Below are 22,990 nucleotides of genomic sequence, written 5' to 3'. Positions count from 1 at the left end.
GATTTATCCATGGTCATTTTATTTCTTTGGCATTTTCTGATCTTTGTCTCAGAGGTTTTTTTTGAATCTCACCTTCAACTTCCAAGTCAGGAACCTGAAATGCGGATGCTGAAGCTGCTGGGGAGAAGGTTGGAAGGGAGCAAAAACCCCACAGAGGAACAGTTTCTCCACTCCCACACCGACTGCAATTTGCAAAATGTGATCAATATGATGCATAACTGTGGAAACCCACACACACACAAATAAAACAAGAAAGGCACTGTAAAATATGTTGGGGCAGGAAAATGAATGATCTCTCTGTCAACTATTTAAAAGCAATCCAGTAATGTGAACAATCAGAAGTGAAGAAAAATCAATATACCTCTCATGGTGCAGAAATGGAAAACAAGCTGGATTTTACTCCTGCAAAATCCATGCAAACAAAACCCAACAGATTAATTCTGCTTGTCAGTAAATGCGGTCATTTCTTCAGAAACAGAACCACTGCCAGAAGAGCACTCTCTTTAGACACAATACTGTGTTTATTGATGTCCGTTATAAAATCCCTACTGGTGTCAGTGGTACATGATTGAGTCTTTACACAGTAATTATGAATAATTGTGTTTTATTCCCAACACATTTAATTTGTTTAATAAAAAAGCCACCAGGAAGACCTCAAGCAAAGCAAAGCAGAGGGAGAACAGAGCATGCCAAATACAGCCCAATCTCTACTTCTCCACCTAATTTCCAGAAAGTGCAGTAGAGCAAAGAAGAAAAGCAATACTATCCCTGTTAGAGAAAACAGACAATTAGAGGCATGATTGGAGTGTCCCAAAGTGGCCATTTCTATACTCCAAATTGCAGCCAACTTCTGACTTCAGGTAAGAGAGGGGAAATGGCATCAGGAGGATAAAGGAAGAAATTTCTGTAGCAATGCAGGAGGTGTGGGGGTCCTTCCGAGAAAGAGGTTGATGGAAACTGCATGGGGGGAGTGTAATATGGGAAGGAATCAAAGGGGAGGTAGATTAGTGGGCAGAGCATAATGTAGCAGTACAATTTATCATGCTGCCCAGCACTTTATAGAGCTACACAATTTGTCTCACAGGTCTCAGTACCATGCATGCACAGAAAGACAGATCTATTAGTTTTCCTTTCCAAACTTTCCTCTCCTATTGGACATATGAAATATAGGCAGAAACATCATGGAAATTAAAGACCGTGGCACTGGCTGTAAGACAATGGGAACTGCTAGGTGTTTAGTCAGCTCTCAAGCCTTAGCCAAACCTGTGTTTGTCATTATTAGAAGTACAAAATTATTCAGCAATCTTCTCTCTGTATCTCAGTGGCAATCGCAATGGCCAGCTCCACCAAGCACGGGGCAGTCCTGTGTTTGGTTCCTCTGGTCCTCTAAACATCGCCATAGGTAGTGACCCTCGAAAGCAGAAGTCAGGAAACCTGGACGTTTAACAACCCGGGTTAAATTCTGGATGCCTAAAGCAGACAGTGCACATGTCAAGTCCTTTAAAAAGAGCAGGCAACCTCCATCAACAGAAGGGAGCAGAAGGGGACGGTGCGTGCTGCTGGCAGACACGCTGATTGTCCCCTCGGCTGCTCCTCTGCCTCTGCTGTGCCCCGGGGGGACCACGGCATCCTCAGCGGGGCTGCAGGTACAACTACCAGCCTGAGCAGCTGGCAGCCCAGCTCCTCAGCTGCACCACAGTATCATCTTGTTCTCCAGAATCTCAGCTCTCACTAATAATAAATAAGCCACTGGTTGCGAAAGTGGGAGCCGAAAACTTCCCCAAAAGGCCCATTTTGTCTTCAACACACACTACAGATGTGCACAGGGCGCCTGGATGCAGGCAGGACGCTCTCGCTACTGGCAAAGCATGGCTCTTAAGTGGAAAATTATGAAGCTGTGAGGAACTTAACTACAAAAAATACCTAGTTTTTGCAGGAAATATGTTCCCTAAATCCATTCTTATGATGTGACTGCTTTCCCCCCATCAGCCTTCCTTTTTGCTGAGCTGCTTATGGGATTAACCTCTAAATCAAACTCTTCAGAAAAACCAAAGTTCATATGAATCTGCCACCAATCTTCTTCCAAACTGTGGGGGGAAAAAAGACTTCATGAAACTGCAAAGGCTTCTGCTCATTTAATTGGCAGACAACTAAGACAAATGCAAGGGGAGAAGGCTCTGAAAGGCTGTTTCAGAGAAAAAAAAAAACATACCGTAGTTTAGGATGGTGCTGCCTCTGGTACCCCACAGGTAGAAGCTGGGTGGAGGTGCAGGGTGCCCCTGCTCACGGCCGCGCAGCTCGGGGTGACCTCCGCGGGCGGCGGGGACACCCGCACCCCCTCCAGCAGCACTCAGCAAGGCAAACGCTGAGGCCATGCAGCATCCCTATCTGTAACACGGAAAGTGAGGTAACGCTGGAAGAATTTCAAGCAAGCCGATTTTGCTGCTTCTCATTAGGACAAAGATTCTTTGAAATTGTAGCATTTGGTAAAGTTGTAAAGGAGACTTTAGTAACGCTATGAAAACAAACCCGCCTTTTTCAGCTTGCTGCACGCCGTTGGTGCTGAACTTCTCCTAATAGCAGCTGTTCTGTTTCTGAGAAGTTGCTCTTACAGCGTACGGTTTTTGAGATCTCTTGCAGCACCTCCAACGTTGCAAAAAAAAGAAGGATCTCCCATTTTAGTCAAGCATGTAAGCTCTATGCCTCTACAAGTAAAATGATTTATTTTTATCTTCAGCATCTACATTCCGTGGTGTGCTTGGAATTTATTTTTCTTGTCCAGAGCAATGGCAGGTGGCCAGTAAAGCCCTTCGCCGCTGAGGCGATGCTGCCGCTCTGTGGCTCCCATGCGGATGGCCTGAACCAGCCTCTGCCTGCACATCATAGAGACTCCGAGCTCTGTGTCTGCTTTCAAATGAAGCACTTCATCCTTATCCCCTTTGCATCACTCCTACATAGGATCTGTCCACACAGTTTAGATCAGCTTGAAAGAGCCTTTCGTCCTGGCTTATGGTAAGCTGGATTCAGGTCCTGCACCTTAACTGCATGTGCGATTATGAAATGAACATTCAGCCAGAAGGACCTACATGGGAAGGAGCAGATGGCTCTTGGTCACCCAGCCAGGGACACCAAGGCACACTAGACACTTACCTCAAACACAGCCACCCAGCTCAGCAAACAGCAGCTCCCTCCTTGTTAATACTAAGAGGAACTGGAAAGAAGATGGCACTTGTCCACTGTAAGCGTAAAGGACAGTGCTGAACTGGCCGGGCAAATTCTTTGTCACTGGGAGCTTTTCACTCAAGCTGGTCTTTCCACACACATCTTCCCCTCCCCAAAAACCACTTAAACTCCATTTAATGCAGGAATAAAAATCTCCACCCTCTGTTCCAAGCAGATCAGCTCCTCAGAACAACTCTTCCAGGCCTTTAAGGATCCATGGCCCATTACCTGAGGCACCACGTGCACCTGCAGCAGGGACACAGACTGATGGTCATGGTAACAGCTCTGCTCTCATTTGCTTTTTGCCCAGCAAAGGCATTTTCCCACGCAGACTGCGCGAGCTGCAGCTTACAGACCCCATCCTCCACAACCACTGCAGCAAAACATCTTTTTTTCTTTCAGTATTCCACATAGGCTTTCTGGGTTGTTGGTAGGTTTACTTCAGGCAGCGTGAAATGAAAAGCTGCTTGCACCAACAAACCACAGGTTAAGTCAGACAACCCTTGTAATTAGCCGAGAGTTACAGTGGCCACCCCAGCTCATACAGCGATAATCAGCACAGACGCAGGCAAAGCACTGCCAAACGCCAAAAAATTTGAGATGAAGAGTACAAGTTTCAGAGACTTTTGGCAAGTGTTTTTGATTTCCCTTCCTCATTCCTCCCCTTTTCTTTTTATAGCTCATCTTCTTTGCTGTCTCCTATCCTCAAGCACTCAAGTAGCGAATTGAGATTAGAGAGAAGGCATCTGAACAAACAGCTTCTCCTGCCTTCCAAAGTAAACTCTAAAGCTCTTAAAAGTAGCTCTAAATACATTGTTTAAGATGATAGTGCATGCTAAGGGATGAACTCCAGCAGTGCCATTTAAGGCATTTTTGATAATACGGATCAAGTCATGAAAACGCTTTTGCAAACACTGTGGCTTGTCTCCAGCTGTGGGCAGGAGAGCAGGACTTACTCCTTCACTTTTCCCTTCTGCAAGAGAAGAAAGGAGGAATATGCATCAAGAGCGTCATCTCCATGGTGAGGGCAGAGAAGCAGCAGGAGGTTTCCTAGAAAACATTGGGTTTGGTCAGAACTAGTGCAGGAAATGAAGCAGCTGCAGAAAAACCTTTTCAATTATTCAGCTGGAAGAAACAGTCAAAAGCGATGTTTCTAAACCAATGGGCAGCAACAGGATCTTCCCCGGAAATCTGGATAAGACACTATCTGTTGAGGGCTGGCTGTGCCATAAGCAGTCGAGACCTCATTCTGTTTTAAAGTAAAGGGCGTTTGTCCTTAGGCTAATGACACTAGCAGAAAGTACTGTGACAAGGTGCAAGTTGCAAACCCACTCCGCTGCCTGATGTCACGGCTCTCCATATATCCCCCTCCTAATGGCATTCTGAAGCAGCAGAGACACCATTTCCAGGAATGGAGCCAAACTCATTAAACTACTAAAGTAATGTAAATGTCATAACGACTGCTTTTTCTGCATATGGCACCAAACTCTGCAACAACTCATCTAAAAACTGCCCAGCTTAGTACCTGTAACGATGCAGTGTTACAGTAGTGGAAACCTCACCTCAATTATTAAAGCTGAAAAATTCTACAGCTAAGTATAGTTGCCAGTGTACTCTTGTTATCCAGCAATATAATAACAAGAAAGCTATTATTCATCTCTTTCCCTTGTGTAGCTTACACTGCTCATTGTATTGTCATTTCTAATTTTGTAGGAGCTCTCTGCAGAAGGAGCCCTGTCTCATACCTAGAAAGTATAATGCATACAAAAAGCACTGTTTAAATAAGACAACTGATGCATGGCAAGACAGACATCAAATTACTACTTAAATGTTGCTTATGCAAACACATCAGCAGGTAATGATGAACTACAGTCACTTCTGCATGTGTCTTGTTTCTTGTTATCCTGAACTTTCGGGGCTATTACAATTTACATTAGATGCTAATTCATCTGTGGAGCTTAGACATATATTTAATATGTTCTGTGATAACTTCCATTAGCCTTTGTAGTTTGTGCAAAAGCTCTGTGGGTATAGGCTGGAAAAAAACCCGTACACTTCAGAGAACTAGCCAACTATGCTGCTGTTTGGGATGGGAACCGGAGCACATACTGTACATCTCAAGAATTCCCTCCCAAGTCAGTACAAGTCACCTTGTAAATTAATCCTCTCCAAGAGGCTGAATGGGACCTTTAATAACTGAGAAAGAGGGAATGCTCATTTTTTTGAAGGTGAGAATAACCCTCCGACAAGATGTTACTCAAATGCAAGCCTGTTTTGTAAAAGCAAGTGGAGGATTATGCTTTCATTTCTGTATTTCCAGTGCCACCTTCTGTACAGAAGAGGAAACCTCTGAGTTTCAGGAGCTCCAAGGAATGAAACTGGAAAATTCTTCTCCACCCACATGGGAACACAGTCACTACTGAAATTAAATACTGAAAGATTTACATTTTCAGTAGCTCAACAGCATATTGAGTTGTGTGCTTAAGACACCCACACATGCCAAAAACTTCCAATTTTACAAAGAAAGTACATCAGCTTCACCTTGTGTTTTCCATAAATTCGTACAGCTTCTGGGATGACGTGTAATGGATGAGAGAAATAAACATCCATTATTATAAAAAAAATCGAACTGAAGTATAAATCTGGCTATAAATATCAAAACCTCTTGTTAAATGAATTCTCAGGACCATAATTAAAGTGAACAGGCATAGTTGTTTTTCTTCTCTGTGTCATCCCAAGTCTTTCCCCAGGGAAAGGTTTGAAGTGATTTTCAGTCCCATTAGACTGCCTGACTGCTGCAGTGCACTGCCTGTGCTTTGGGAATGCACACCTCATCCTCGAATACTCGACTTTATCCACTAGCATGTACAAATGACTGCTGTAAACATTTGCTGTGAATAGTTTTTTTCATATTGTATCGAGTTCATATTGTATCAAAAGCATAAAAAAAATCCCTAAATTGGATTTTCTTGTTCCTAGTTCCAAATTTAAATATTAAGACCAAGTCTGCTTTTTATTAGCAGCTGCCTTGATTGCTTCTCAAGCCACACAAAGCCATTCATCAGAGCTGGATCTGGACCAGTGACCTAGCAGAGACGCCCAGATGCTCCATCCCTGGCAGTGATCAAAGTCAGGTTGGACGGGGCTTTGAACAACCTGCTGTAGTGAAAGATGTCCCTCCCCATGGCAGGGGGGCTGGAGTAGATGATCTTTAAATTTCCTTTCCAACCCAAACCATTCTGTGACCTCATTCTTCATTCTACTTTCCAACAGTGGCTAGAAAATTACTTGATGAATTACATTTCGGAGGTTTTCCAATGAGTACTATTCAGCACGATTATCTGGTACATAGAGACTTTCATTTAAAAGACAGACAAGGTCTTATCAGCTTCCCTAATAGATGTACCGCACTGTTCTGCCAGATCCGATAAGCTCTGAAGATGATTCAGAACGGCCTTAAAACGCCTAACCACTTTTAATTGGGGTTGGAGTGACACGGTTCACACGTGGGTGGCAGCAGGGCTGCGAGCATCGCCCGCGAGCGCCCCGGGGACCGCGCTGAGCACCCTGGCAGGGCAGAGCCGCATGGGCCAACGGTGCTGGGGTGCGGGCGGCGGGCAGCCCCGGCTGCTCCCCAGGGGAGCGGGCATCACCTCGGGCTTCTCTGACCAAGTTTTGTCTGACACGAAGCCAGTGTAGCAGGGAAGGAGGAAGGGCTCTGGTTGTCCCCAGCCACGTGCAAACACCCGACCTCTGCTCCCTTCCCACTCCGCAGAGCGCGGTTGAGGCAGGGCAGGCGGTTCTACGCCAGGTTCTGCCGCTAATGCGGGTCCCAAATTTCGCTTGTTTAGGTCAGAGGTTTTCAAACCAGGAGAGGCAGAACATCCGCGTGGCGACTTATGTTTGGTTATGGGCTCGCAATAGTCAGCTGGAAGCCTAAAGGGCTGACAGCTGCTCCTTGCTGCTGCATTTGTGACCCGCTTAAGGACTCCATGTGAAGTTTTAGGTATGATTTTGTGCTGTGCTTGTAGCATCAAAGCGTGCTTCATGTCTGCAGATGCTCCTGTAACTGAACGATCAAATTATTCTCTTCTGTGATCAGAACTAGAAGTCCGTGACATAGTGAGCATACCTACAAGAAGCAGAGAAGATGCTTGGGCAGTAAAAGTCCTCAACCATCTTTCCATGATTCCAGTCCTCCAAGCAGGTAAGCAGCCAAGCAAAAGCCACCGTGTTTTCAGCTCCGGTTTTGTGTACATTTGCAATTCATTTGCAAAAGCAAGCTGGGTAGTCTGTTCTTAGTTCTGTGGAAAGCTGGAATTGAATGAATTAAAAACTCCAAGCAAACTGCTAATGCCTTGTAAAGCACAGAGAAAGAAAGATCACTTCCAGGTACGAAAATTACTCAAGCCTATAGACAGCTGCATGTCCAAAGAAAATATCTTAATTCAGTAAGTAATCTGGTAATAAACCTCTAGGAGATAAATTCTGTAATGATTATTTATATTTTCCTCTTATGCCTGGATTCATGCTTGATTGGATTCTCTGTAGTTCATAAGAAAAGGAAAAGCAGCAGAGTTTCAAAGTGCCACTCATCATGTGTATCTGTCTATAGACAGAGCCTAGAAAATTAGGATCCTGATTGGAGCATCTCAAGTTCAAAATTATATGGAATAAAGCTGAGCTGTAAAATTGTATACACAGTATATCATAATTGCAGCTACTGCTGGAATAAATTACAGCGAGTGTCTTAAATATTCTAGGGCAGAACTGAAGAAGGTTCTTCAGCTTCAAAAGAGCTTCCTGTCCAGAAAACATAACCCCAAACTAGAGATCGACTTGGGAAAAGGACCTGCAATATTTGGGTTTGTACTTCACCTGATGAGTAGGACTCCCAGCAGTTGAGCACTCTCAAGAACATTATTTAAGGATTTGGTCCATCTCAGCTATAGAAGTGAACAACTTAGCTCAATTACTATGCCCCAAATTCTCTGCAACCTGGATTTAGGCGGTTGCTTCCACAACACTTGCAGTTTGTTTAAACTAAAAGAGTGAAGCAATTCTGGCTGAGAAGTCTGTTTGGAGTTATTTTCCAGTTGTCTGGAGAATTTGAGTTTCCCTCCCACCAAGTTTGAGAGTCCAGATTCTTTGGGGAACTTCCTAAATTCTGGCTGGAATATTCAACTGTTAATTCCCAGATTGCCCATCTGCAAGGTCTAGAAAACATTTCTGTTCCTTTAAAAGGTATGTCTAAACTGTTTAACTGTCAATGTTGTCTCACACTATTTAATTTTAAAGCTTAACTTTTTAAACCTCTCAAAATTGATACTGCTCTGTATATGAGGAACCGTCGAGAATTTTGCACTGCATAATAATTGTCTTGTGTTTTACCAGATAAGCTTTATTTGCCGTACTGTGCCAGCCCCTCTCTGGAGAGCAGACAGTGGTACAGCTACCACAGGTGCATCAGCCCTGACTGGGAAACGGTGACATGGCAGGGTCTCCGGATTCCTCCCACCCATCCCAGCTCAGTTAGAAGACGGCATCTGACTTCAATAGTCCTCTTATAATTTGAAGTGAATACTCACAAGGTGTTCAGACACCTCGGGGAAGATGAATGCCGCTTGTACTATGTCATTAAGCAATCATCTGTACTTACAGGGTCTAAAGGGTACCTTTTACAATTGAAGATGAAGCCCTGCCTGTTTTCACTTGCTGTCTGGATTAATTACAAAGCAGAATATTTGATGTCATGCGTACTAAATGAATACATATCATTTTTTACTGACCAATAAAAGTTAAATTATGAAAAAAAAAAGTTTTGTTATTACAGTATACACTCTTGCCCCTGAAAATGCAAGGAAGAAAATCCAGAAAATTCCCCATTTTGCTTAAGCCAGTACAAGTGTTTCCAGAGTGCGGAGGATACCGGATTCTAGACAAGCTCATCAGCAGTGAAGGGCTCCGTGGCTGCGCAGTTTCCCATACTCAGGTGCATACAGCGGTTTGAATTCCTGATCCTCGCAATCTCGCCCACAAAGAGGGTTTCTGGTGGCCTACCCCACCCTAAACCTAAGTTTGACATCTTTTTTCCAGACGGTTTATGAGGACACTGACTGCCACCAAGCCAAACATCCCCCGGGGGAGCCCGGCCAGCCCCGCCATCAACCTCGGAGCGTGGTTCACAGCCGGCTGCCTTCTGCCCATCGGTGCGTCCCCTCACAGCTCGCTTTGGGTCGGGGGGCAGCAGCCCCGCTGCTGCCAGGGCCCCGGCACGGCAGACCCCCTCAGCTGGACACCAGCTAGCGCCTTCTGGGAGCAGCAGGTGTGTTGCCTATTTCCAGCTTGAAATGTTTCCCCTAGGAAGCGGGTAGCAATCAAGACCCCGTAAAGCATTTCAAATAGCCCCAAAGCCAACAAAAAAACCTGGAGGTTTCCAGGAGTGAAATGGACGCAAAAGTCTTTTTCATGAAAAGTAACTCGGGGGTTCACAGCCATTTGTTACAGACTATGCAATATAAGCTGACTCAGTTTCATAAACCGGATTTGGTAATGCCAAGTCCAACCTCCGCTTTGCCCCGGAGAACCAAAGAGGAGCATGTTACAGAGAGCTGGTGCGTTTTGCAGGGCAGCCGCGTTTACCTCAGCACACGGTGTTTGTGGGCAGAGCCGGGGACATCCTGCCCACGGTCATTGCCCAGTTCACACACATGAGATGGGCTCATCTTCTGAGCCTTTTGTTTCACTTTGGTCTGGTAAAACTTCCCCTTCTCTCCTGTACTCCCCAGCTGATGTGACAGCCCCCCCCATGGCACAGCAGTAAGGTTTCTCACTCCAGCAGGTTCCCCATCTAACACTTGCCACCAGCCTGCACGGCAAGGCGTATGGCTGGGCTGGACTTCCCCACAGTTAGTGCTCCCTGAGCTACTGGGAACAGCAGCTTTAAAGGGCAGAGCGTTGCTGGCTGTGCAGCACCTTCAGAGAGCACCCAGGCTTCTGGAGACCTCAACCAAGATAAAAACGCTTCACTCTTTCAGCAGGTTTTCCTGCATTGCTCTCACTTCATTATTCTTCCCTTTCAACTCTTGGAACAAACTTTATTTTAAAATAAGTCATTAAAACATTATATTTTAATACCCAAATACCTTCCTTTCATTAAGTTTAAATTTTAAAAAAGTGTTCCCTGACATAACCAGCCTGCTGCGAGCTAAATGGATTCATTACATGTGTAGGGTACTGACTACACAATTTTTCTACTATCAGTAAGCTCAGGTTTGTTACTTTTTTAAGATCAAGTGTGACATTTTTAAAATAGGATGTGTATGCTTGGCCATGTCTTTCAGGACTCATGAGGGACCCAAATGGAATCGCTACAGCAGGCCCAAGTTTCAGAAGCAGGCAACTTCTCTGGGTGTTTGAGATGAGCAAGATCATTCCCCTGACAAAAGAGATTGAGATCATCAGGCTGAATGTCAGACTCCTGCTGAGCAGAACTGGATCAAAAAAACAGTCAAAGGTCTCAGCCAGAACACCTTCCTGCAGACAATATCTCCTCATTTATCATACAAGGCGAGTTATTTGCTGAAGTCACATGAGCAAGTCTTGCTCCTCATCAAGGTGAGAAGTCAGACAGCATCCTGCAAGAGGGGCAACAGATCTTGTACCTGGCATCCACAGGTTGCCCACCGCTGCTAGCAGTTGCAGTGTTGAGGAATAGCAAAGGTGCCCCTCTGCTCCTTCTTGCAGGGACTAGGGGTGATCTCTGTTTTGATGCCCCACCTGAGGTGATGCTAGTTGCATCCAGTGTCAAAAATTCAGTGATGCTCTGGAAGATTCATTGCCTCTTGGGGTATTTTTGCCCTTAGATTCACTGTGTTTTGGGTACTAAAGATAAAAAATAAATCAGCATTTCAAAACTCAGTGCCTGCCTGGCTCAATTTCACATTCCTGTGAGGACTTGTCCTTGGACTTAAGAACATCACATTGTGAGAGTCTGATTTTGGGTGACACACACAGCTTGTCCCCTCCTACACACTGAATAAAACAGGAGTCAGGCATCCCCTCCTTCCAGGTGAAGTCCCCAGACCCTCCGCAGTTCAGTCAGTGGGGTGCTGCACTGTGCAGGAGTGAAACAGAAGGGACAGAGTTAATTCATGGAAGAGCTGGCTCTTTGGGGGCTGGTATGGTGAGACAGACCACTTGCAGTGCAGAGCAAGGCTGGGCAGGACTGCGTGAAGACCTGCACTTAGATGTGGGCTGGGTTTGCTGCACATTTAGATGGGCTGGCATCAAAACAAGTCCATGCATGCTTTTTTCCTCAGCGGATATTCTTCAGTTTGCAAATGAGGATGTCAACAAGCTTGACTGTAGGATCAGCCCTTACTTTACAGCAGACACTCAGATCATCTGGTCTGGGAAAGAAATCAGAGCCAGCAGTTCAGGCTCCTGGTTTACGTGCACCATAAAACACAGAGCTAGAAAATACTCAACTACAGCCTTCCTCATGCAAGACCAGAAAGAAAGAGAACCCAAATCCCAGACAGCTTTTCCCAGGCATTGCAGAGCGATCGCACATTTCAGGTAACAGAAAAAGTAACATTCCCCTGGAGACTTTTATACACTCAAAGTATTGAAGGGAAATGCAGTTGGCCAGGGCATTGCAGCTGCAGTCCCAAAAGTTCATTGGTGAAGAGCTGCCCCTGCTGTATTTCAACTGTACCCCAAACCCGAGACCTTTTCAGAAGGATTATGTGGAGGAAACCTGCCCTTTCCTTCCTATCTACACTGGGGTGTTACAAATTCATGCTATGGTCTTACACATTGCAACAGTTGTCACCATCATGTCACTTCCCAATACTTAGCTTCTGGACTTCTGTGATGATGCACCTCAGTCTATTTTTAAAAGCCTCCTGAGTTTACAAATAGCTTAAGCTAACTTCTTAACATACTGTAAGACAAAATGCTTTTATTAAAAAACATATGTTCTCCCTTGTGTTGAGGATTACGCATACATTGCAGAAGCTAATAACTTCAAAACAGCTTCTCAAAAGCATAATTGTTTTCTATTTATATACTTCCATACCATCATTGCTAAAAGTCCTAACTTAAATCACCAAAGCTTTAACATAGCGTTACCCATTAAGCCTTATCTTAGTTTTTCAGCAGATGGAGCACTCTCATGGTGTTTGCACAGAAAGCAAGCTCTGCAGCTTGAGCTGCCCTTTTACGGCTAGGGAGAAGTTTCGGGTGAAGAAACTGAAAGAAGTTGGTCAGCTGGCATGTGCAAAATGGTTGCAAGTCAGGGTTGGAACAAGAATGCAAGGCTCTAGTTCCCATCTCCAAACCACAAACTTGTGTTGCTTAACCCCCACCCCCACGACCTGGTGTTATCTGATCAAGAGATACACAGCTGCAATGCTTAAAAATAGCAGGAAGGCTCTGAGGTCAAGCAGCCCATGACACGGTGGCTGGGCCACTGCAGCAAGGGACTCAGCCCCATCCCCATGCAGCCTCCCCAGCAGGACCCTGGCAGGGTCAGTGACGCAGGAGCAGGCAGCTGCCAGAGCCGGCAGCCAGCGGTAGCACTCAGCACCATCCATCGCTGCAGGGAGCCGCGGACCCCATCGCTGGCACGGACAAACCCCATGCCTACACACCAAGCTTCTCAGATTCACCCACTCCCCTTGGCCACACCAGCCTTTTCTCTATCCCTCGTTTAAAAAAAAATAAAAATTTAAATGGATTATTTACCATATCAGGAGCACTCTACTGAGACCATAGAGCCTCACTACATCCAAGCAGACAAAATGTAGCAGAAACTGAGCCTGGAAGCCAAGACAGGGAGAGCTCTTCCCAGCACCCTCTTGCAAGCAGCCTACCTAGCGTTGCTACTGCCTCCCAGCTGCCTTTTATAGCCCCCAGCAGGTTAATTGGGCCACTCAGCTGTCTTCAATTTGCCACCCAAAGTGTCGGGATGCTCTTTAGCACTTCCCAGCATTGAGGTCACACGTAGGCTCCTGTGCACATTCTCTCATAGCTTTTAGGTTTGCGATGATTTCCAAAGCAACAGCCAGTGTGGTGGGAAAGAAATGCTAGTTCATTAAACCTTCTATTGCAGTAAGAGTTATGGAGAGGTTATTACATCTGTTGCTCTGTCACATAAAAATAAGTTGAGAACAAAATATAGCATGGCTCAGGGACAGAAGAAAAGCGAGTTACAAAAGTGCTGCTTGGGCAGTGTTGGACTGTGCCCTTCCTGACTCGGGGGGCATCCCGCATCCTGGCTTGTCACGTCCTGTGGAAACGGGAAGGTCTGGTGGCCTGCAAGCCGTGAGCCGGGCTAAAGGCTTGCCCCAGGGACTAAGTCACAGGTGGGTTGGGAACTGGCCCCCCCAAGCCCCCAACCCTGCTCAGGCTCTGCAGTACAGCCCTGGGGCACTTAGATGGCGGCTGGTGCCCGCTGCTCCCCCCACACACACACAGAGCCCCCCAGTGTTGGCACCACTGCCCGGTCCCGGCCCCTCACCGCTGCCTCTGCCACACGCACTGCTTGCCCTCCTCCGCTCGGCCCTGGCCACGGAGGGCTGGCTGGGCTCTGCCTTCTCCACGGACCACCGGGCAGCTGTGCCCACCCAGTGCGTACTGCACCCGAAAAAGGGAGGCACAAAACCCGCCTGTTCGCTTACAGTGGATCCAGCAAGCAGGTGGAACGCGTGGCTCGCCGGGCTGAGATGGTCCTGGAGGAAATCCTGAAGGGAAACGCTTCTCTGGCGCTCGGAGATGCGGAGGTGAGAGAGGAAGGAACCTACTCATGCTTGGTGTCAGTGGCTTCTCTCACTGGGGAACAGTCAATCCAGCTGCAAATAGAAGGTAATAGCATGGGCTTGGGATTTCTTTTTTAAGACCAGTGGGAAGCGCTCAGACGCATAGCACATAAAACTGTATTTGGTTTTGTTTAATGATGGAAACAGAATTTATGAGTTGAGAGACTTAGCAGTGTAATAAATTTTCACTCACCAGAAAAACCCACTGTGACTGTTAACATCACCTCTCTGTCACTGGTGGAAGGAGAGCAGCACAAGCTGGTCTGCAACATCAGGCACTACTACCCACACAACACCCAGGCCCAGTGGCTCCAGGAGCCAAAGGACACTTGGAAGGTCCCTGATGTCATGAAGAACGTTCTCTCGGGTGGTGACCAGCAGAGCAGCAATGGCACCTACAGCTCCTCCAGGTGCTTCCTGCTCACAGCGTCCCTGAAGGACGGTGGCCATAAGTACACGTGCTGGGTAGACCACCCAAGCCTGCAGTCCCCCATCAGAAGAAGCATGACCGTGGAGGTGAGAGGTACACCGCTCACCTGGGGACATTGTCCCCTGCACCCTTGACCCCATGGGATTGCTGGGGGGGAACTTCCCACTGATCTTTCCCCTTTCTCACTCTTCCTTTCCAGTGCTCTTCTCAAAAAAAAAAAAAAAAAAAAATCCAACAAATATTCTTTTTTCATCAGACTTCTGCCATCTTAATGAAAAACAACAAAATTGACTCCTTGATTCAAAATTAAATAAATTAGGCAGACCACTTTTTTTTTTTGCCAAAATGTCCATTTATAAGGGAAGTCAGCTCCTGGCCAATTCCGGCCCAAAATTAACAGTCTTCTTCATAAGCAAGAGCTGGGTCTCTTTTGAAGCATCTGCCAGATGCCCTTAGCAAAACATAGAGAACTCTCTTGACAAAGCAAGTTTGAAATGTGAAGGGGTTTTTGTCTTGGGCAAGACAGGAGATAATCTTTGCAGAGAGGATTGAGTGAGGACAGCATTTCAGACCAAATAGCAGTGCCAAGCCAAGCTATTTGGGGTAAATCTAAATTTGGCCTTTAATTCAGTGGGATCAGTGAACTCCAATAAAATGTGCTGCAGCCTGATTGCGGTTGCAGGATCACCGCCTGCTCGCTGGTGCTTGTTCTCACCCTGATCCCCTGCAGTCGCCCTGTACGAGCTGCTGCTCCCATCCCCGTCCCCTGTGTGCGATGGCAGCGTGACCGGGGTCAGGCAGCGTGGCTGGGGTCAGACACCGCAGCCGTCGTGTCTCTGCTGTTCTTCTTTCTTTTGTTCATGGGCAGAACCTACCTCCACCGCCCGGCTGCTGCTCCTCCTCAGCCTCGCCGCGTGCCTCGCAGGCACCCTTTGCTACCACCACAAAGGTAAAATAACCTCCAGGCTACCAAATGTGGGCTGTGGGGAGGGAAGGGGTCTGCTGGTGGAAGCGCTGCTGTGCCAGCCGTCCCCACGGCGGGTGGGTGGCCGAGGGTCTCCCCAGGACCCCCGTCACCAAACTGGATTACCAGTACCGGGATGTGGAAGCCGTGCTTTGTCTTCTTTTAGTCATAATCTCTTTTTTTTCCTTTTTCCCTGCCCTAGTGAGGAGCACTGCTAAGGTAGGTGTGTTTTCTGTTTTCCATTTTCTACCTGAAATACATTTGGTGCTTCCCATTTTACCCTTTGCTAATTCATTGCTGTTATACCCTCCAGCCCAAACCTTACTAGAGACGGGACCTCCAGTGCCAGCCAGGTAAGGAGCAGAGCTCCTCTAAAGAGCACACAAAACATGTTGAGTGCCAAATCTGGAAAGGAGGGTGGAAAATAACAGCCTGAAGGCCAGTCTGCTGGGGAACCGCGGAGGCGGTGTGAGTCGGCCAGCGCAGCCCAGCAAGAAGCAAGGACGGCAGGAGGTGGGCAGCCCGCTGCCTGCGGGAAGCACGCTACGGAGCCTCCAAGGGCTGCACATCGTCGGTGCCTCCACACCCTGCCAGAGCTATGACACTCCTGCAAGGCATCCCAGAGCAAATGGGAGGAGGAGGACAATTGGGACAACATTTTTTCTGGAGTCTGTGGTTACCACGGCAGTAGGACGGGGGCTCTCAGATGTGATAGACATGTACAACCGGGAAGAGAAGGCAGCAAAGCTGAGACAGCATTCAGTATCGTGCATTGCAGGGCGAGGTGAGCACTTGATCTACATCCTTACGCCATCCATTCTTGTTCAGTCTTTTCTTCTTCTGAAACTTCTTTTCCTTTGGTAATTATTGCCCCTGGCTTGAGCACATAAAGCTGTCAGCATATCCCGAGAGCAGTGTCTGTTGCAGTAGCCAGCAAAAGCCCTCTTTGTGCTAGGCACGGCCTGTCATCCTTGGCCAAAAATAGGCTAAAAGTGGGAGGAGAGGACTCATATCCCTGTCTGACACGTGGAAAGCATCAAAGGTTGCTCAGTGTCGGGGTAGGCTTGACTCCTCTGCTGATTGCGGTGTGGAAGACGGTGCGAGGGGGCACAGAGCTCTCCTGTAACTCTGGGCTGTCTGCTCTAAAGGTGAAGAGCTCTTTCTCCACGGTTGGTGTGGCTGGTCCAGGCCACCTGTGATGGCTCACCTAAAGCCTTTTCTTCTCCCTCTTTATGCAGGCAAGTCTGGCACTTCACTAATGAAAAAGCCATAAAAAGACAAATATGTTTATCCTGATTCATTGCAACAATCAAAAAAAAAAGTATGAGTGAAAAATTCAAGAGAGGAGAAACTTCTCCAGCACATTGCCAAAAACCCCACAACTTTCCTGCCAAATTCCAATAACGATCAGTCACTCGCTATGTGTGCACATAGCAGGACTGATGCGCTGCCTGTTGCCAGCCCTCTGTAAAGCGCTCGCTGCTGTTGCAGTCAGTTTTGCTGTTCACCTCAGGAAACTGGAACGTGACCACAGCCATAGGAAAGAGGTGGCTTCATCTTGGGCTGGCCTCGCTTTGTTTTAGCCAGAGATGGGATTTGGTGACACACAGATTCCGTGCTGGTTCATCATGGACAAGGGGAGAATTTGGGTTTGGTAACCGAGAATGATTTCTACACCAATAAAGAGAAACGGAACTTTTGGGGGTTTGTTTTATTCTTCATCTGCCATTCCTGGTGGAAGCCAGTGGCTCTGACGAACGTGTCCCCATAGCTCACGCTTTGCTCTGACAAACACGTCCCCATAGTTCACACTTTGCTCTAGGCAGAAGCGTGCAACCCAGAGCAAAGTCCTGGGTCCCCAGTTTAAGGGAGGCTGGGGTGACCTCCCCTGAGCGCTGGCAGCAGCTCAAGCGCTGCCCAAGCCCCTTTCCAGGGCAGGTTGCCCTTGGCTTTGCTGTGCCTGGGCGAGAGCAGCCGCAGCCCCAGCGCATCCCCCCCGCTGCTGCAGCCGGCACCCACCCGGGACCCCGTCTCAGCCCTCCCCGGGCACCCACAGCTGCAGCTGCAGCTGCTAACAGTCCTGCCGGTGCATCCCCTGCGGTGTCGAGCTGGGGTTGCCACAGGGTCTGCAGGCATCGGGCACCCGAGCTGGGCTGCTGCACGACGGAGGGTGAACAAAACGCTCCTCGTGATGGAATTTTTTTCCTGGCAGAGACAAGTATTTTATTCTCACAGGTACAAATTAATGGGTTCATTCCCCCCGTCAGAAAATGTTAAAAAACTAACACTGGCTAATAGCTTTGTGCTTCATTCAGCCTGAGCCGTGGAGAAAATGTACCAGACACGCCGCCTCCAAACAATAACAGCTTTTTTCTTAGTGTCCTGAGAGGAAGAGAACTGGGAAATTAGGGGGATTTGAAAGGAGCCTGAGGAGCTGGAGAAAGAAAATCCAATTTCATTGTTAGCTCACAGAGGACATCCAAAGGCAGCCAAGATGTCGGAGACTGATGATCCAAGGTAAGCTAAGCTGGTTTAGACAAACTGAATTGCTGCCTGTTTATTTTCTTTACCACATGTGGGCTGGCTGCTGACAGGGACTGGTTTATATTGAGGGATCGGTTTATATTGAGCTTTATGGGGTACTAATTCCAGTTCAAACAGAACAGTTCACTTGAGTAAAATTGCTATGCATTTGTAAAGAGAAGCTGGGTCCTCCTCTGTTAATCCGGTCCTAGCGTTACGAGCATCAGCAGAGATGTCCCAATTTTTGCACTCTGACACTCCTCTACTTCAGTTTGTGATTTTATGTGAACTCACTCAGATTCACACCAGTAACAGCTCAGTCCCGGTCTATGCCATTGCATGGTTTTTAGAAGGATGTAAAGAAGATCATTGTCTGTTCCCAAAGAGCTCACTCACTTTATGGATATACACAACGTAGTACACATATGGACACAAAATATGTTATTTATTGTGAATTTTGCAAAGACACAGTTAAGCAACAAAATATACATTTGTGAACCTTTAGTTTTATATATAACAAATACAATCTGCTACCATAGCAATAAATTAAATGTACATTATTTACAACAGACATAGGCCACCAGGAACTACAAAGCACCGCCTCTCTACATAAAAAATAAACTTTGTCAGATACATTTCTTCAAGATTTATTTTCACTCTATAAACTCTCTTCACATTCTAATGATATAAATTCAGCATTTCCCTTTGCAGGATATACGCAGTGCTACATTCATTAAAACATAATGAAAGCATGCTCTAGGACTGGGGAATGACAGACTTTGCCAGCTCTAGCGGAACAGAAGTTGGAACATCAGCAAAGCAACGTGAGTGCAAGGTATGATCTGCAGAGGTGCTGAGCTCTGACCAGGCGCTGGTCTTAAAAGCAGTTATCAGCGCTAAGCACCTCTTGCAGTCAAGCCGAAGACAGCCGAGAAACCTCAGCCCAGGTTAACAAGCCCATTTGTGCCAGTGACGTATCCTGGCCCCTTCACCTGCCGTTCCTGAAGACCCTCAAAACTCTGGAAAGAAACTGAGTTTGTGCTTAGGATCCCCCCTTTTTGCTCAGAAAAAAAGCACTTTGATGTTGTGCTTAAGTGTAATCCTGTGCTTGACTTTGTGGGATTTCAAGAGGATGCGAGTACGTGCTAAGTGCTTTCCTGAATAAAAGCCCAGACGGAGCAGCATCTCGCTGCCAGCTCTCCGCAGCTGCAAACCAGTCCCCACAGCTAACGCAGGAGATGCTGGCGGAGGGGAGCAGGATTCCCTCCCCGCTCCGCTGCGAGGACTCGGAGCCTGCAGCACCGGCGCTGGGGAGGTGGACCTGGACCTCACCTGCCTCTGCCTCTCACCCAGCTCATGAACTGGTCCAAGCCAAGCGGCAGCCAGGGTGCAGCAGGAGCAAGCGGGGGGACCGAAACCCCAGCAAGAAGGGGAGCAGCCCCCCGTGACAGGAGAGACCTCCCCACACAGCCGGGGGCTCCCCCGATCCTCCCCCAGCCCCATTTCTGAGCCCCCTCCTGCTCCCTCTGCAAAGTCGCTTCCGAGTCTGGGAGAAGTTATGTGCATGGAAACGGTGGGGATCAGACGGGAAAATGCACTGCCCAATAATTTTAGTGTCAGTTAAGGATCCTTTCTTTTATATATATATACATACATATATTAAAAAAAAATCACTTTTCTGTATGTGTATATATATGTGTGTGTGTGTCACTTACAAGCACAAAACATTTTGCAATATATATACAGAAACACCTTTACCCACTGCTGGAAATGTCTCCGAGGTTTAACGCAACTGCTGGTCAGTCCCCAGCGCTCCTACGGGACAATTCGGGAGAATTCAGGGGCTGAAAGGAGCACGCCACGCACACACAGCTGCAAGGCAGTGCAGGGAGGCAGAAACCACGCTAGAGCTTGGCTAGGACAGGAGCTTTAAAAGCTCAGTTGCCATTAAGGATGTTGCAGTAGGTTTTTACAACCAGCCTGGAGGAGTGCTGTTGAAAATGTCCCAGAGCACGCAGGAGCCGCTGGCAAACCTTGTGCCAGACCTCGGCTCCGGGCCCCGCTGCTGTTCCAGCAGGCTGGCGCAGGGAAAGGCAAGTCCAACGCACTGCATCTCTCTCCCTGAAGCTTCACACTGTCCCGCCTGCCTGTTAATCCCATTCAAATAATTCTACAAATCAATCTAGGTCAAAAAGGAAAGTCACAGTTTCAAGTTAAAAAAAAAACCCAACAAAAAACAAAAATGAAAACCTCAGCTGATAGTAGCCACTGCATCTTCTGCTGAAAGATCTCACAGAGATCATCACCCATGCGAATGACAACATCTACAGAATCAAGCAACTTCTCAGGGAAAAAAAAGCAAAAACCAAGAACACACCCTCAAAGCAAGTCGTTGCACCAGTCAGTATTTCACTGCGCAGCATAAGAAAACCAGACCAAAAGCTTCTAAAGGGAAGAACTTGGGGTTGGTTTGAAAGTGCTACTGAAGCATCATCAGACAGAAGTGCTGAAGAGCAAAATATGTGGAACCTGAGACACCTAGAGCTAGCTACAGACCAGGCTAAGCACACTGTGCTTTTCCTCTTTCAAAGAAAACCTCAAGATTCAAACTCTATTTCAATGCAACTCACTGAAAGCAGGAGGGAATGTCCCCACTGGTGGTTATTGGTATTTACCAGTCCTACACAGTGCGCTTAGTGCCTGTGAAACTGTTCTCTGCCTTTCCCACAAGGCATTTTCCTCCTTTCATCTGATTTCTCCCATTAGGGCTACAGCCTTTTCTTTTCAAATGGAGAAATTACATGCACAAGTGGGAGCACCTATACAAACCGAACAGTAAGGTTGTCAGATAGTACCACGCAGAGCCTCGGTTAGCAGAGCTCGGCTGGCTTTTCTCTGGTCCAGGGGAGGTGACGGGGCGCAGGGGAGGTGATGGTTTCCTTCGACAAGCACTTGCCCCCAGAGAGAGGTGCATCCTCCTGGGAGCAGCCGCAGCCACGGCGGCTGCCCAGGGCTGCTTCCAGGCGTGCAATTCTGCATGCGCCTCCTAAAATTGGCTGTCAGATCCTTTTGTGCCCCTTGGAGCTCCAGCTGTGTAAAGTTAACTTTGGCACTCAAAGTTCTGTTTTCGTTAGGAATCATGAATTCAAAGAATTGCTTTCACTTGAGATTGAGAACCTTATTTCATGGGGGTTTTTGCAAAGGTCACAGATTCTGGTAGGGGGGAGGGAGCATCTCTGCAGCATTGCAGTGTGTCTTTCAGAAAACTGATAAGGGAAATCTATGAGCAATGTGAAATTCATGGACAGACTTCAGTAAACTTTAGGCGAAGTTCCATAAAAGAGCAAAAGGATTTCTTGGCATGTTGAGAGAGGTATTTTTTGGAAAAGGGTGTTACAGGGAAGCCACCTTGCAGAATTCCTAATCCTTGTCTTTCAAAATAAACAAAAGCACATTCAAAAGCAGCAGGACAGATTCTGCAAGGGGTGGAGCAGCCTAATGCCTTCCACATCTCTGGAGTTTTAGCATTTGCTTGCCTGGTGATCCAACCCATAGGGTAAAGCAGAGCCCACTGGGTAAATTCACTCTGAGTACCAGTTCTGGTATTTAGATATACTACAGCTTTAGCTTCGGTTAATCTTTTCCAGGCCTGTGCTCAGAGTTTCAGGCAGGGAAAAAGCAGGGAGGCCATATAAACCATTTCCAAAGCTGCCGAGAGGATGAGTTGGCCCCAGTCACCAGCTGTGCTCCCCCGGGACCGGTTCGCACGTCCTCCTCTTGTGCCAGAAACTAAGTATGGATTAAGAGGCTGCATCTGCCCTACAACTTTGCAATGTGGGTAGCGAGCTGAGGGGGGAGGCAGCAGGGGGGCAGCTGGTGAGCTGCTGCAGCCGCCGCCGTGCTGGCAAGAGCCGCCCGGGCAGCACCGTGGGGGGAAATTTTGCCCCGTTGCCTCCAAACAGAGGAGAGCGACGACAAACGATGGGGCAAGGGAACTGCCCCGGGGCCAAGCAAACACGTAATTTTGCCCTGACCACCTGCCTTTCCAAAAAACAAACGCAAAAACCTTTGTTTCCCCACCGATAACTGCAAATAAAACATGGAAGGACCTGAAGTGTGCGGGGGGTCCGTCCTGCTTCCCCCCTGCCCGAGAGGAGCCGGCTGGTGAGCCAGGAGGGGGGATGGACGGTGCCCACCTGGTACCCATCAGCCGCAGCACACACGGGCACCCGCCGGGCAACACAGCACGGCAGCGCGGAGGGGACGCGGCCCCCGGCCGCACGCGTGTGCCACGCAGTCAGAGACACATCTCCTCCTGCGGCGCGGAGGGAGGGGTGCGGGGCATTTGCTGGCGAGGGGTTCACCCGGTGGGAAGGCGGCTGGGTCCCTGTCGGGGCAGAGATCGCGGCAAGGTGAGAGCTTCTTCCCGGCGCAGAGGGGCAGCCGGGAGGTGAGGGCACCTCGCTGCCCGCGGCCGGGGCGTGCATTTTCCCACGGGATGTTGAAGAGTTTTCCCTTTGTTGAAACAAAAATTCCCTGCAAAGAGGAAAAGGATAAAAGTGTCAGAGACTGTGGAAGGAGAATATTCTCACTCCTGCAGCGACGGCTATGAAGCACCAGTCCCAGGGAGGGAGCTGAAGCCGTGGCAGTGCCCATCCCCGAGACAACAAGCCGATCGCCGCCTCCGGGCCGGGAGAGGAGGAAACTCAGTGATGGGCTGAAAACCATGGCTTTCTGAGACCCGTGCTTTCAGAAATGGAAATTTCTCTCATTTCAAGTTTTATGGGCTCTTCTGCTCAGCTAGGGACTTCCTAATGAAAACCCTGATTTCATGACATAGGACTGCAGGAACTAGAGCCTGCAAGAAAACCAGTAAATAAATTCCTCATGGCTTGCAAATGCCTCCTGTGTGAAAGCACCCACTCATGCTGGTGGCCCTGTGCATGGGCAAAAGCCATGCCGCTGGACGGGAAGTCCCCCAGCCACCGAGAGCCCAGGCTAATCGCGCTGCACTCCCTTCACCTCTGC

General features: G+C 47.9%; 2 protein-coding genes across 14 annotated transcripts in view; one reads left to right on the top strand and one right to left on the bottom strand.

The window, feature by feature from the left end:
* Positions 1 to 10,570: 10,570 nt before the first annotated feature.
* Positions 10,571 to 14,609, top strand: LOC115347781 (tapasin-related protein-like). The gene is given in 5 exon segments (XM_030029465.2): positions 10,571 to 10,723; positions 10,725 to 10,795; positions 11,521 to 11,727; positions 13,910 to 14,091; positions 14,242 to 14,609. Coding segments are annotated over 5 exon segments (981 nt in total).
* A 3,781-nt stretch (positions 14,610 to 18,390) lies between these two features.
* RAP1GAP2 (RAP1 GTPase activating protein 2) overlaps positions 18,391 to 22,990 on the bottom strand; it is an 82,532-nt gene continuing 77,932 nt past the window's right edge. For all 13 annotated transcript variants that reach the window (XM_030029350.2, XM_030029353.2, XM_030029352.2 and 10 more), the window contains one exon: positions 18,391 to 22,498. The gene's annotated coding sequence lies outside the window, so the exon portion shown is untranslated. The remainder of the gene's footprint in view (positions 22,499 to 22,990) is intronic.

Source organism: Aquila chrysaetos, chromosome 10 (genome assembly GCF_900496995.4).
Source record: "Aquila chrysaetos chrysaetos chromosome 10, bAquChr1.4, whole genome shotgun sequence".
NCBI classification, from domain to species: Eukaryota; Metazoa; Chordata; class Aves; order Accipitriformes; family Accipitridae; genus Aquila; species Aquila chrysaetos.
Note: the sequence above shows the minus strand (reverse complement) of the source record. Positions and strands in the feature narration are given on the sequence as shown.